The 15,683-nt window shown below is 36.4% G+C and overlaps 1 protein-coding gene across 2 annotated transcripts; it reads right to left on the bottom strand.

Moving 5' to 3' along the window:
* Positions 1 to 321: 321 nt before the first annotated feature.
* LOC110617183 (G-type lectin S-receptor-like serine/threonine-protein kinase RKS1) lies at positions 322 to 3,529 on the bottom strand. Of its 2 annotated transcripts, none has more exons than XM_043957487.1 (7): positions 2,196 to 3,529; positions 1,956 to 2,090; positions 1,704 to 1,867; positions 1,394 to 1,604; positions 1,021 to 1,090; positions 776 to 926; positions 322 to 691 (listed from the first exon to the last, which is right to left on the bottom strand). In XM_043957487.1, the coding sequence occupies exons 1-7, from the start codon at positions 3,490 to 3,492 to the stop codon at positions 386 to 388; spliced, it is 2,334 nt and encodes a 777-aa protein (XP_043813422.1). In that variant the 5' UTR covers positions 3,493 to 3,529; the 3' UTR covers positions 322 to 385. The 2 variants fall into 2 exon arrangements, with proteins under 2 accessions (XP_043813422.1, XP_021615501.1); XM_021759809.2 differs by having other exon boundaries at positions 323 to 691; positions 1,021 to 1,258.
* Between the last annotated feature and the right edge of the window lie 12,154 nt (positions 3,530 to 15,683).

The following is a 15,683-nucleotide window of genomic DNA, read 5'->3' on the forward strand; positions in this document are numbered from 1 at the left end:
TAGTTATGGTGAATGTACAGGTTAAGTTTGGTGAATGAAAAAGTTTAAAAGTTTTTATGTATATGTATGATCATGTATGAGATTTAATAGGTATACAGGATCTATGTTAGGCTGGCTACGGGTCCCGACGACCTTAAGTAGATCTGGATCCTAGCGCCGATAGCGGTCCGATTTCGGGTTGTTACAGTTTCCTCTTATACCAGACAGTACCACATGCACAACATGTGCTTAGAGAGTTTAGCTCATACCATCAAAACAACATAGTTTAGATGTTCAACATAAAATAATAATAATAAACAGTAAAACGATGTAGCTTTAACAGTTACTACTAAATATCATAGATCCCTATACTAAAAATTTATGTAATTGATGATATATTGATTATTCAACGACATACCAACTCAGTAATTGTTTCCTCATCTACAGAATAAAATTCATTTTTCGTTATTGCTGAGTTATAACTAGTAATCGGTTTTCTAAAAATGAAAGGGGGTTGTTTAGGAGAAGGAAGACTAATTTCACTATTCAACATTACAACAACAGCTGACATGCTTGGTCTTTTCAATGCATCTTCTTGCACACACAAGAGCCCAATTTGAATGCATCTCAATACTTCATGAGCAGAACAAGACTCTTGCATTGATGAATCAACAATCTCTAATGCTCTTTCTTCTGTCCATAAATGCCACACCTGTAACATCAGCATATATGAGATGAATACTAACAATTAAAATAATCTTTAAGTTGTAATAGTTTACCAAATTTCTTAACTTACTTTTCCTGCCATGCTTAGGTAAGAATCCCCTTGACAAGAGCTATTGTTCTTTTTTCCCGTAACGATCTCTAATAATATGATCCCAAAACTAAAGACATCAGATTTTGTTGAAAACTTTCCAAATACCGCATATTCTGGTGACATGTACCCTCTGCATATGGAAAATACAATTTTAATGCAAGAAAGAATGGTATCCTTAATAGTGGTTCCATATGTCTTGCTACTAGGTGTCTAGGTATACTTACAATGTTCCGACAATTTTGTTTGTCTTTTCTTGAGTTTGATCACCTTTGAAGATTCTAGCTAGGCCAAAATCTGAAATTTTTGGATTCATTTCTTTATCCAATAAGATGTTGCTTGTTTTCAAATCTCTATGAATAATTCTTAATCTAGAATCTTGATGAATATATAAGATTCCACGAGCAATCCCGACGATAATATCAAAGCGTTTTCTCCAATCTAAAATTGACCTTCTTGTTTCATCTAATAAAAATATTTACATTTGAATTAGTACCATTTTCTACCGTCTATGTTTATAAATCTATTGCTTAAATAGATAGAATTAGATAATTTATCGAACACAATGCTCAAATAAAATAGGATATAGATAAGACTTACCGAAAATAAACGAGTCCAAACTTTTGTTTGGCATGTATTCATAAACTAGTATTGATTCCTCTCTCTGAATGCAACATCCTATAAGTTTCACCAAATTTTGATGTTGAAGTTTTGCAATTAACAAAACTTCATTTTTAAATTCTTCTATTCCTTGCTCCGAAGTTTTAGATAGTCTTTTCACAGCGATCTCCTGGCCATTAGACAATTGACCCTACAATCATATTTATAAGACAACCTTTTTACTCTATGTAATGAGATTTAGAGTTAGCATTCTTCTGAAAATCTCAAATGACATATAAATTACATATACCTTATAAACCAATCCGAAACCACCTTGGCCTAGTTTGTTAGCCGGAGAGAAATTGTCAGTCGCTGCAAGTATTATATTGAGATTGAAAAATGCAATCTCTGGATTACTCACTCCACCTCTATCTTCATTTGCTTTGATTGTATTAAGCAATTTTGCATTCCTCACTTCCTCAGCAAAAGTTATTTCCATCATAAAACAATTTAGAATGAAAAAAAAAAAAAAAACTGCATAAACAATAAGGTTTTTTCTTACCTCTTTTTCCTTTCTTCTTGAACCACAAATACACAAATAAAATGATTACGAACCAAGCTAAAAAAATAGATACCAAGAAAATAGCCAACAAATGCTTCTTCTCCAAAAATCCATTTGATTTTTGTGTAATTTCAGCTGTGATTGTTGGAATTTAAAAGAAGAAAAGAAAGAGAAATTGTTAAAGGCAAGATCATCCATATTGGTTTTATTCATAACTAGTGAAGAGCAAGAACAAATTACCTAATTCGAGGGCGTCAACACGAACATAGATGTCACTTCCTTCTTCCACATTAATTACAGTGTCCATTAATTCACCATACCATGCCAAGCACCCAGGTTCTTTTCCAGAAATAGAAGTGCTTGAATATGCATAACATGTACAATTCTTCTTGCATTCCAATTCACAATCCAAAAGACTCATATTCAAGCCCAACCAAACTGCTTCTGAAGTATCAGGTACCTTAACAGTTGCCACTTTCACAAATCCTTCTCCTTGATTACACAAAGAAGATGATTCTTTTCGCTTTCGAACACACCCACCTGACCCATCCTTCAAAATATTCCAGGCCCTTGGAGATTGAGGCTCGTACCCAGGTAAGCAATCACATTCAAATTTGCGATAAAGATATGAAGGATTACACTTGCTATAAGTACCACAATGGCCATATGTCTGACATTGATACTTATTTGGAGCTGACCATAATTCTTTCCATTTTCCTTCAGTTTCATGCCATGTTAAATGTATAATCAATCCTGAATAATCCAACTTTGTTCTCAGTATAACAGAAACATCAGCAGGAAAATAGGTTACAAATGTCTCTTTTTGGCTATCGACAAAACTGAAGTTCCTTCCATTAATATAACTTTTTACTGGCCATGGGACACCTCTCCAATATCGCTTTGTACCCTTGTATAGAATGCCCTGAGGTGATCCTTTTAGATTGAGCTCAAGCACGTAGTCTCCAGTTCCAGGGTCATCTGTTGATCTCCATGATGTTAAGAATCGGTGAATCCCTGTCTCTCTATTCAACCCAAGTTTCATTCCTGGTAGGAGAGTATCTGTAGGATGATCAAAGCTTTCCCACACAACTCTTCTACTTCTTTGTTGGACCAAAATCAAGTTTCCTGAATCCATGAGCTGAGCTACACAGCAAGTGTTTGTCTTTGTTACTTCCCGAGAGACATTTGCAGACCATACTAGAACTTTTTGGCTACCGCTGCTGTAGAGAACGAGATTTCCAAAATGATTTACTGAAAGAACTCCTGTAGAGCCATTGATAGGATGATTTCTGTTTGCTACCCATACGATAGTTTGCTCTCGTACTTTATAATACCAGATTCCAAGATATCTATACTTGGAATTGCCAGGACTGAAAAATCCAAGTGCAAAATTGTTTTCTTTGGAGATTAGAAGGCTGCCATCTTCAATAGTTTGATTTATGGCTATGGTGTCCATAGAAGCACAAAGCGCAAAATGGATTATCATCAAAAGGAAGAAAATGAGAAAACATTTTTCAGCTACCATAGTTGAATCCATTGATTTTTTGAACCTAGTTTGAGGTTTCTCTGTTGATATCTTGACAATAACATTATTAATAGTAGTTGTCCAGTTTCCCAACTTGACTTTTCCTTTCGTTTTACCCAATTTCCAATAGTCTAGGATTGCGATCAAGTTGTCCAATTTTATTAATTGTAGTGGTCCAACTTTTATTTTTATCTTTTCTAATTTTTGCGCTTCAAATATGTTTGAAAAAAGAAATTATTAGTTGATGTGGAAAATTTTATTTATTAGTTTCTCGATTTTGAAAAATATCTAATGTTTTAAAATTTCTATTAATTAGTTTTTTATTAAATATTTTATTATTTAATCCCTATATATTAAAAAAATTTATTAGTTGATTTTTCAGATTTTAAAAAATTTACTATTTAATATTTAATCTTTCCGTATTAGGAGAATTTTTAACTTTTTTTGCGATAATTAACGACTAAAATTAATAGAGGATCAACTAATCGACCTTATAAAACGTTATAGAGGTCTTAATGAATTTTTCAAAAATTAAGAAATCAATTAATAAATTACTCCATACTATAAGAACTAAATAATAATTCTCTCTTCAAAAAATTATTCTTTCGATTTATAATATATGATAAAGAATATAAAATATTTTGGATAAATTATATTTTTTTAATCAAATCTCAATTTTTTTAATTAATTTTAGTAAAATTGAAAATTATACATATAATTTTAGTATAATTTTGATCAAAGCTTTCCCACACAACCCTTCTACTTCTTTCTTGGACCAAAATCAAGTTTCCTGAATCCAGGAGTTGAGCTACACAACAAGTGTCTGTCTTTGTTACTTCCCGTGTGACATTTACAGACCATACTGAAACTTTTTCGCTATGATTGCTATAGAGAACGAGATTTCCATATTGGTTAACTGAAAGAAATCCTGAAGAGCCATTGATAGGACGGTTCCTATTTGCTACCCACACCACAGCTTGTTCTCGTAATTTGTAATACCAGATTCCAAGATATCTATACTTGGAATTGCCAGGGCTGAAAAATCCAAGCACAAAATTGTTTTCTTTAGAGATTAGAAAGCTGCCATCTTCAATGGTTTGATTTATGGCTATGGTGTCCATAGAAGCAGAAACTGCAAAATGGATGATCATTAAAAGGAAGGGAAGAAGAAAACCTTTTTCAGCTTTCATGTTGGAATTTCAATGATCTTTGACAATTATGTGGACTTCTGAACATGTTCTGAGGTTTCTGTCTTAATGTTTTGGAAAGAAACATGTGGACTTGACTTTTCCTTTCTTTTTAAACAAGTTTCAAAAGTCAAGGGTTGCCTGACAAGTTGAGGAATCGTGTGTTTTGAGCAATTCTTACAAGCATCTATATCAATACTTAAACCAAGATTGAAAATGCAAAAGCTCAATTAGTTGAAAGGAAATGACAAAATTAAATTCTGTGGAAAACTTTTGGTCTAGCCCCACCTCGTTGATCGGATTGGATTTAAGTTTTTTCTTCTATCTTGACTTCTGTTTCTTTCTGTTAGTCATCGGCTCAACCAATTCAGATTCACACCCAACAAATCTATTAATGGAGTAAAGCGCTCTCTTCACAATTTTAACAGTACTCTATATCTATAGTTTAAGGTTTCTAATTAAAAAAAGGGACTCGTATCTCTTGAAAGTTCACCAGAGATATTCAGTGATGATAAAGTGAGATCCTTTCGGTATTCCATATCTGGATACCTGGACAGGGACTCAATTCAATGGGTCGGCCATTGATCCATGATTAATTTAGTTAGTTCTTTTCATGTTTGATATTGAAAAAGGGAACTTGTAAGATAGAAAAGACGGTCAGGGGTCCACCGGAGATATTCCGGTGGAAATCCTCCAACACTTAAGTTAGATTAAGCATTATCTGAGATTTATTAATATAAAGAGGAAATAAAAGAAAATAAAATAGTAAAGTATTTTCAAAAAATTTCCAAAGGACCTCTATCTTAAGTGTTCTTCGGTGAATATCTGAGAGAGAGATTAGCTTTTTCCATGAGTTAAATCCTCTAAGGGAGAGTGAAATATGTGATGAGAGCTTAAGAGTGGAGGGAGTCTAGGAGTGAGAGCTGCCTTGGCGAGGTTGGTTGTGGGATATTTGTATCCCAATTCCCTGCTTTACCTCCCATCAGATTGGATGGTGGCGTGATGCGGCAGATATGTCAGGTAGCTAGCAGACGACTAATCAATGCAAAGTCGTTGAGCCCATACCCTTTGACAGGTATGCTAGGTGGCAAGACAGCCTTTCTGCACGTGTATTTAATATTTTGGAGAGGGTTAGAAGGGTCGACTATCGCATGGAGATCGATTGTCTTTATACTTATTGCTATTGTATGGCACGAGTATTGAAGAGGTCGTCCTGCTCGTTCCAAGTATTTGGGAGATCAGGGATGCTAATGGCCTGATCTTCAAACCCCTATGAGTTGGACTGTCTAGACCAGATAAAAAGGTTAGCTCGTCTCTTTCAAATCACATCAACGTGTGTCACACAACAATATTTTCTTTTTATATATTATCAAGTGGTGAGTTTGATAAAAAATAGAAGTGAAGAGGAAGAGCAATATCGTGGCTGTTTGATATCCAAAAAGGTCATAAGTAACGTATTGTTGCTTGTAGTTCGTTAGTATTATGGATGTCATTGAGCCATTGGATCTCTTTTGTCTCACCTACAAATTAGAGTGTTGGATACTATTGAGCTCATATCAACTATATATACTAAGTATAAATTTGAAATTCATTTTAGCTTATCCGATTTATTTAAATGTCTCATTATTTTACTGTAAATACTTGTAAGTCAATAAAAAATATATTTTCGATTAAAAAAATAAATTATTTAAAAAAAATTTCTTTTTAAAAAAATTATCTTTTACACTTTAAAACTTTTATTAAAATTTATATATAAATTTATTAATATATTTTATTTTTAAATTAAAATTAAATAATAAAAATAAATTATCTTATCTAAAAAATATTTTTCCAATAAAAATTTACTTTTTATAAATAAATAAAGTTTTAAATTTTTTATTTTTTTGTCAATATACGGCTTACTATTTGGTGACAACGGATCAATTTTCTTTAATTAAGCATTATAATAATTTTATTATTTTTATTTGATAAACTTTAAATAATTTTTTTTATCTTTGAATTGATTATTGCTTTTGCGATAGAGGCTATTATGCCGAAATCGGGCATCGATTGTACTGTAGGTAATAGACTTGGCAATTTTTGCGACAGAAGCTATTATGCCGAAATTGGGTATCGGTTGTAATACGGGTGATAGACTTGTCAGTTTTTGGGATGAAAACTGTTATGTCAAAGTCGGACACCGATTTTAACATGAGTGATAGACTTGGCAGTTATTGCGACCGAAGCTGTTATGCCGATATCGGGCACCGGATGGAACATGGGTGATAGACTTGGCAGTTTTTGCAATAGAAGTTGTTATGCCGAAATCGGGCACCGGTTGAAACATGGGTGATAGACTTGGGAGCTTTTGCAATGGAAGCTGTTATGTCAAAATCGGGCACCGGTTGTAACATGGGTGATAGACTTGACAGTTTTTGCAACGGAAGCTATTGTGCTGAAATCAGGTACCGGTTCTAGCATGGGTGATAGACCTAGCAGTTTTGGCGATAGAAGGTGTTATGCCGAAATCAAGCACCAGTTGGAACATGGTTGATAGACTTAAGTGTTTTTGCAACGGAAGCTGTTATGCCGAAATCGGGCACCGGTTGTAACATGGGTAGACTTTGCAGTTTTTGCAACAGAAGCTGTTATGCCGAAATCGGGTACCGGTTCTAACGTGGGTGATAGACCTGGAAGTTTTTGTGATGGAAGGTGTTATGTCGAAATCAGGCACCGGTTGGAACATGGGTGATAGACTTGGGAGTTTTTGCAACATAAGCTGTTATTCTGATATCGGGTACTGGTTGTAACATATGTGATAGACTTGGCAGTTATTGCGACGGAAGCTGATATGCCGAAATCGGGCACCGATTGTAACATGGATGAAAGACTTTGCAGTTTTTGTGATAGAAGCTGTTATGCCGAAATGGGGCATCGGATGTAACATGGGTAATAGACTTAGAGGCTTTTGGGATGGAAGCTATTATGCCGAAATTGGACACTCAGTTGTAACATGGGTGATAGACTTGGCAGTTTTTGCAACGGAAGCTGTTATGCCGAAATCAGGCACCGATTGTAACATGGGTGATAGACTTGGCGGTTGTTGCAACGGAAGCTATTATGTCGAAATCGAGTAGCAGTTGTAACATGGGTGATAGACTTGGCAGTTTTTGTGATGGAGGTTGTTATGCCGAAATCGGACACCGGTTGTAATATGGATGATAGACTTGAGAGTTTTTGTGACAGAAGCTATTATATCGAATTCGGTCACCGGTTGTAATATGGGTGCTAGATTTGACAGTTTTTGCAATAGAAACTATTATGCCGAAATCGGACACCGGTTGTACCGGGGGTGATAGACTTGTCAGTTTTAGCGGCAGAAACTATTATGCCGAAATCGGACACCGATTGTAACGTGGGTGATATACTTGACAGTTTTTGGGATGAAAGCTGTTATGCCGAAGTTGAGCACCAGTTTTAACATGGGTGATAGACATGGTAGTTATTGCGACGGAAGCTGTGATGCTAATATCGGGCACCGGTTGTAACACGCGTGATAGACCTGGCAGTTTTTGCGATGGAAGGTGTTATGCTGAAATCAGGCACTGGTTAGAACATAGGTGATAGACTTGAGAGTTTTTGCAATAGAAGTTGTTATGTTGAAATCGACCACCGGTTGTAATATGGGTGATAGACTTGGCTGTTTTTGCAACGGAAGCTATAATGTCGAAATCGGATACAGGTTGTAACGTGGGTGATAAACCTGGCAGTTTTTGCAATAGAAGGTGTTATGCTGAAATCAGACATCGGTTGGAACATGTGTGATAGACTTGGTAGTTTTTGCAATAGAAGTTGTTATGCCGAAATTGGGTACCGATTGTAACATATGTGATAGACTTGGCAGTTATTGCAACGGAAGGCACCGGTTGGAACATGGGTGATAGACTTGGGAGTTTTTGCGATAGAAACTGTTATGCCGAAGTCAGACATCGGGTGTAACATGGGTAATAGACTTGGTAGCTTTAGGGATGGAAGCTATTATGTCGAAATCGGACACCGGTTGTAACATCGACTTGGCAGTTTTTGCAACGTAAGTTGTTATGCCGAAATCAGCCACCGGTTGTAACTTGGGTGATAGACTTGGCAATTGTTGTAACGGAAGCTGTTATGTTGAAATCGGGTAGCGGTTGTAACATGGGTGATAGACTTGGCAATTTTTGGAATGGAAGCTGATATGCCGAAATCGGGTAGCGGTACATGAGTTTACCTCATGAAGGATAAAAGCCAAACCAGAAATCACTTAGACATGTTTTTGAACCAAGTCAGAACCCAGTTTAAAAAAAAAAGTGAAAATTATACGCACAGAGGAATCGAAATCACAAATCACCTTTGTCAATCACTTTTTCATGATAATGAGATAGTTTATCAAAAGATATGCTCATACAAGATATGCTCATACACTCCTCAACAAAATGGGATAGTAAAACAAAAACACAATCACTTGTTATAAGTCACTTGAGCACTTCTCTTCCAATCCCATTTGCCCAAAATGTTTTAGGCAGAAGCCATACCTATTGCAGCCTATTTAATCAACCGTATACCTTCCTCTATTTTAAATTGGAAAATATCCTTTGAAGTATTACATCAACAACTACCAGAATATCACCATCTCCGAGTGTTTAGGTGTCTTTGTTTCATCACCAACACCAAGCCACATAAAACTAAACTGGAACCAGATCCATTAAGTGCATATTTTTTGGAATAGCTCAAGGCAAAAGGCATAAAAAGTCATGATCCTCGAACTCAAAGATTGTTTTCCTCCAGAAATATCATCTTTTATAAGTTATTTTCCATTTTCAGTCCCAACAAACCAATTCCTCACCTGTCATTCCTTTACCAAATATTCTTGTCACTGATCATGTTCCTTTTGGCCAACCAGGTTTGGATATAACCACTACACCATCTCACCTAGATACACAGGAATCTCTTACACCACAACAAGAAACCAACCTGTACAACAGCTTCGCAGAAGCACAAGACCCACTTCTAGACTTGCATGGGTTGAAGATTTTGTAGCTCATACAATAATATTTAACTCTCTTCCAATGGTTGTCTTTCTGCTCATGGTTCTGCATGTATGCTAGTTCCTGAACCATCTTTTTCTCCTCATTGTCTAGCTTTTATGGCTATCATTTCAACTATCAAAGAACCTTATTCACATCTCCAATTAGCTAAAGATGACATTCAGTGGGTTCAATGCATGAACTAAGGGTTACAACCAGGTTGCAAGAATCGATTATGTTAATAGTTTCTCACCTATTGCTAAGGTAGTGACAGTCTGATTGTTCCTCGCCATAGCCTTAGTAAAAGGATAGCCAATACATCATATTGATGTTAATAACTCCTATCTACACTAGTTTATCGAAGAGGATTTATACATATCACCACCCGAGTGCTATACTAAAGCTAAACCTGGTGAGGTTTGTAAGCTCATTAAGTCTTTATATGGCTTGAAACAAGCGGAACAATGGAATCAACATTTCACCTCAAATTTGCAAGAATTTGGATTCAAAATGCAGTCTCCTTCATACTATTATTTGTTCACAAAAATTCATGAAGGGAATTTTCAAGCATCGCTTATGTTTGTGGATAACATGTTAATTACTGGAATGAATGAAGACTCCTAAATTGCAACCAAGAAATTTTTAGATGATGAGCTAACTATGAAAGACCTTGGATATATCAAATATTTTCTTGGAATTAAACTTGCTCATTCTTCTGGGTTATTCCTTAGCCATCATAAATATATTGAAGATTTGTTAAAAGAAACACATCTTTTCTAAGCAAAGTCAAATCTATTCCCTAAGATAAAGGGTCTTCATCTTACTGCAAATATGGGAGAACCAATGCTTGATTCAGAGAAACATAGACGGATTATTAGCAAACTTTTATATCTCAACTTGACTCATGCTGACATTACTTTTGTTGTTCAACAATTAAGTTAGTTCTTTCATTTACCTTGCATGGATCATTGTCAGGCAGTAATTCACCTCCTCAAATACTTGCGTGGTTGTTCTTCAAAAGGCATTTTTCTTCCTGTATCCTCTGATTTCTCACTCACAACATACAGCGATATAGACTGTGTAGCATGTACCATGAGCAGATGATCCATAACTGGTTTTTGTATATTTCTTAGACCTGTCCTTATCTTTTTGGAAAGAAAAAAAAATAGACCAAATTCAACCACTCCTCAACAGAAGCAGAGTACTATAGTATGACTAGCACCGTATGTGAATTGAAGTGGATTACATATTTGCTTCAAGATTTCCAAATAATTCCTACTTAGACCATCAAATTGTGTTGCGACAACCAAGCAGCAATACACATAAGCAATAACCTAACATTTCATGAGGGTAGTAAACACATAAACATTGATTGTCACGTGGTATGAGACTGCATCACAAGTGGTTCCTTCAAACAGTGCACACTTCCTCAAAGCAACAGCTTGCAGAGGTTTTTACAAAATCCCTATTGGCTACAATTTTTCAATTCATGATATTCAAGCTAGGTCTGGTTACTCCTAACCAGCCTCACAACTTGAGAGGCATGAAAATATATTTAGTATAACTATTATTTATTTGTAAATAATAAAACACTAGAATATCATAGAAGGTTGTAGAATAAAATGCCAAATGTTTATTAGTATAGTTCAAAGTATAGCTGGAAATTTGTTACAACAGTTTCATGAATTCCCTCCAGCATGTATATAAGGAGCTACATGTATACTGAGCAAAATAATAAGAAAACATTCTTTCTGCTCCCTACATTTATTTCCAAATTTGTTTGTAGAGAGACCATATTAGTTCAGGGAGTCATAAGGATGGTTCCACCTCTCAGGAGTAATAAGGCTGTTGTGCTAAGGCTTGAGTATTGGAGTGATAAGGGTTAATTTTTTAAATATTGAACAATTGAATGAGTCTTGTGATTAGGATTCTTAGGGTGATTCGTTCACTTACTGGTGATATTTTTCCATTATTCTCTCCTATTCAATAGGCAACTTTAGTTATCAATTCTCTTATTTAAATCATGTGTGTGCTGTAACGAATATATATATTCGTAAAAAAACATCTCTTTTTCACTTTGTTGTCTTGGTATCAGAGCTTTGACGATCTCTCACCATGGCTTCGTCAAATCTGAATGTCGCCTATTTCGTCACTTTGAAACTCAAACAAACAAACTATCCTCTGTGGAGAGAACAAGTTTTGAGTTTAGCTGAAAGTTAGGAGCTGTCAGATCACCTTGTTAGTGGCTTTCCTGAGGATCAGAAATTCAATAACCCTCCCAACCCAATTCCCGAAAATTATTAACCTCAACAATCAGACACATTCAAAGCATGGCAAAAGTCCAACCGATTACTTCATGGATGGATCTATGGAACATTAAGCGAGGAATCACTCGGCCTTGTCATCGGATTAAAAACTGTTCATACTGTTTGGAGCGCTTTAAAAGATGCGTATGCCCAAGATTCACAAGAAAGGGTATTTACCCTCCGACAGCAATTGACCTACTTTCGCAAAGAAGAAAGTCGGTCCATCACAGAATACCTAAGATTGTTTAAAGAGATCTGTGACAATTTAGCAGCAATTGGAAAAACAGTACCCGATGAAGAGAAAGTATTTTGTCTTCTTACCAGTCTGGGACCCCAATACGACACGTTCACCACAACGATGCTCAAGCCACCGCGACCAACGTATAATGAGCTAGTCTCCCAACTTAAGAATCTCGATCAGCGACATATGTGGTTTTCCATACAAACTGAAACAGGTCTTGACCAAATTGCTTCTCACGTGGCTTTCTATGGAAATCAACAGACTTCTTCAAATTCTTCTTCGAATCGACGTCCTCGATTCAACTCTCAAGGGCGTGGCTTCCAAGCTCAGCAGACACAGGGACAAAGACAGAACAAGGAACCAAGCCTCCCTCAGCGGCGACCTCCTCCCGCAGGGCGTAGAAGAATGACACCAGCCGAACGGGAATCGTACAAGAATGAAGTTTGTCAATACTGCAATAGGGATGGACATATTGCCAAAATTTGCTGGTGGATTCCACAAGATAAATTGAACAGCCCTGCTCCAGCTCTTATTGCCCTCACACTGGATAATGATGTTATTGACACTGACTGGGTTGCAGACTCCGGTGCGTCGAACCATATGACAGGTAACAAAAAGCTATTACATAAGCTTCATGATTATTATGGACCTGATTCCATAACCATAGGAGATGGAACTTTTCTATCTATCGATGGCGTTGGGAAGGCTTCCATAGAACAGAAAAATAAATTATATATTTCAAATGTTTTATCAGTTCCTGCTCTAAAACAGAATTTGTTGTCTATTGGACAATTAACTGATGATTATCCTGTCAATTGTGAATTTTCTAATGTTTCTATTTCTGTTAAGGATCGACAAACAGGACAGGTATGGCTACGAGGGCCACGGAAACATAATCTTTATATTTTGACTGGTGCACCCAAAGCGTATTTTTTCAATCGGTTTAAGACTGGTACTGCGGCCATATGGCACCAGCGATTAGGACATCCTCAATCATCTGCAATTTATGTTTTATTTAATAAGAACCTAATTGATGTAAAAGGGTCCTTGCATTCTAAATCTTTATGTGATAGTTGCTAGTTAGGGAAGTTGAGTAAATTTTCATTTTCTTTGTCCACAAATAATAGTTCCTCTGTCTTTGAAAAAATTCATTGTGATTTATGGGGATCAGTCCCTGTTCTATCTTTTGCAAAATTTAAATATTATGCTTGTTTGGTTGATGACTATTCTAAATATTCATGGCTAATACCCCTGAGGAAAAAATCTGAGTTTTTTGCTGCATATAAAGCTTTTGAACAATATGTGCTCCGCCAATTTGGTAAGCACATCAAAATTTTTCACTCCGATGGTGGAGGTGAGTTTTTAAACACTGCTTTATCTTCGCATTTTCTTGCACAGGGAATTAAACATCAAGTGTCTTGTCCTTATACACCTGAGCAAACCGGTGTTGTTGAACGACGACACTGTGTCATCCGTGAATTAGGCTTAACTATGATGTACCATAGTCATGTGCCGTTGTCAATGTGGGTTGAGGCTTTTCAAACTGCAGTTTTTTTAATAAATAGATTGCCCACTTCTGTGTTAGGACATGACACACCATATTATAAATTGCATGGGTCTCATTTTGACTATAGTTCTTTGCGAGTTTTTGGATCTAAGTATTTTCCGTATATATGGGACACAAGAAATCATAAGTTCGACCCTAAATCGTGCTTATGTGTCTTTATAGGATATAGTGAAAAATACAAACGGTACAAATGTTACAATCCTAAAACTAAGAAGATAATAATATCTAGGCACGTGAGTTTTGATGAAACAAGTTTTCCTTATAAATCTGCATCCTCTAATAAACTGTTTGCTGTCCAGCTTATAGATTCATGGTTACCCCCATCTAAGAATAACAATTTTTCTATAAGTTCTGTCACTGGTGCAGGTACTTCTACATTACCAGAAAATATTACAGCAGAGCATGAGAGTATGGTTTTGAGAAGTGCCTCTAGTACATCAACAGAACAGCAGGATGTTATCCTCGTACCTGAACTGCCACATGAACCTGTTCAAGCCACAACAACAGATTCTGCACCTGCTATTCCACCAGCAAATAACACTCCACAACAGGATGATTTTTACGCAGACTTGTTGCCGCAACTACCCATGACGACAGATCACGAACCTGCAACATCTTCAACTTCTATTTCATCAAATTCAGCAGCATATACTGATGCCAATACACCAACAGATGCAGCCTCTCTTACTAATCAAATTGCGAACTCCGAATTACCATCTTCAACTCCCAATTTCAGTGACTCCTCACCAGTAATTTCAGCTGCCGTTGATTCGGCGATCAGTCCCTCAGCAGTTCATACTGACCAAGGACAGTTGACCTCAGCTGTTGGAACCTCCAATTAGAATTTGTCTACTTCAGCTATCACATCTCCCGCAGAGAATTCAAACGATCAGAATCAGATTGCGGCACCGCACCCTCAACATTCGATGATCACCAGGTCACAATCAGGTATTGTAAAACCAAATCCCCGTTATGCTTTGCATGTGTCAATATCTTCTGATGTTCCACCCGAACCCAAGACTGTTAAAAGTGCTCTTGCACACATAGGTTGGAACCAGGCAATGTTTGAAGAATATCAAGCTTTACAATCTACTCACACATGGAAATTAGTTCCAAGACCAGCAAATGTAAATATAATAGGATGTAAATGGGAGTACAAAGCTAAACTCAACTCTGATGGGAAATTAGATAGATTAAAAGCTAGGTTAGTGGCCAAGGGGTTCCACCAAAAAGATGGTGTTGACTACACCGAAACTTTTTCCCCTGTAATAAAACCAGGGACCATTAGATTAGTTATATCTGTTGCTTTAGTAAAACAATGGCCAATAAGGCAATTGGATGTAAAAAATGCTTTTCTCCATGGTTTTATTACTGAAGACATTTATATGGAGCAGCCACCCGGAATGAAAGATCCCAATTACCCCAATCATGTTTGCAAACTCCAGCGTGCTTTATATGGTTTGAAACAGGCTCCAAGAGCATGGTTTAATCGGTTGAGTACTTTCTTACTAGATTATGGTTTTTTTTGTAGTTTAGCTGATCCTTCCTTGTTTGTCATGCATACATCGACAGGTATCTTGGTTCTACTAATCTATGTGGACGATATGTTGTTAACAGGGTCTTCTATGCCTCTAGTTCAGAATTTCTTGCAGGTTTTGAATTCGGAGTTTTCCATGAAAGATCTAGGTCCGCTGCATCACTTTTTAGGGATCCAAGTGCAGACAACGGATTCTGGTTTACATTTAAATCAAACGTGATATGCTCACACTATCTTGGAACGAGCTCAAATGGTGGATTGCCAGCCAATGCCAACTCCTCTTGTACAACGAATGGATGTTACTTCTGATACAACACCCCTTG

Source organism: Manihot esculenta, chromosome 6, assembly GCF_001659605.2.
Source record: "Manihot esculenta cultivar AM560-2 chromosome 6, M.esculenta_v8, whole genome shotgun sequence".
Taxonomy (NCBI): Eukaryota; Viridiplantae; Streptophyta; class Magnoliopsida; order Malpighiales; family Euphorbiaceae; genus Manihot; species Manihot esculenta.

Bases quoted from the DNA above. Each gene is read 5' to 3' on its own strand.
- LOC110617183 (XM_021759809.2), bottom strand. From the start codon at position 3,492: ATGGATTCAACTATGGTAGCTGAAAAATGTTTTCTCATTTTCTTCCTT. The intron at 1,259-1,393 runs GTAAGTCTTATC...TATTTTTATTAG, and splicing joins TTTGGACTCGTTTATTTTCG to ATGAAACAAGAAGGTCAATT. The intron at 927-1,020 runs GTAAGTATACCT...TTCCATATGCAG, and splicing joins AACAAAATTGTCGGAACATT to AGGGTACATGTCACCAGAAT.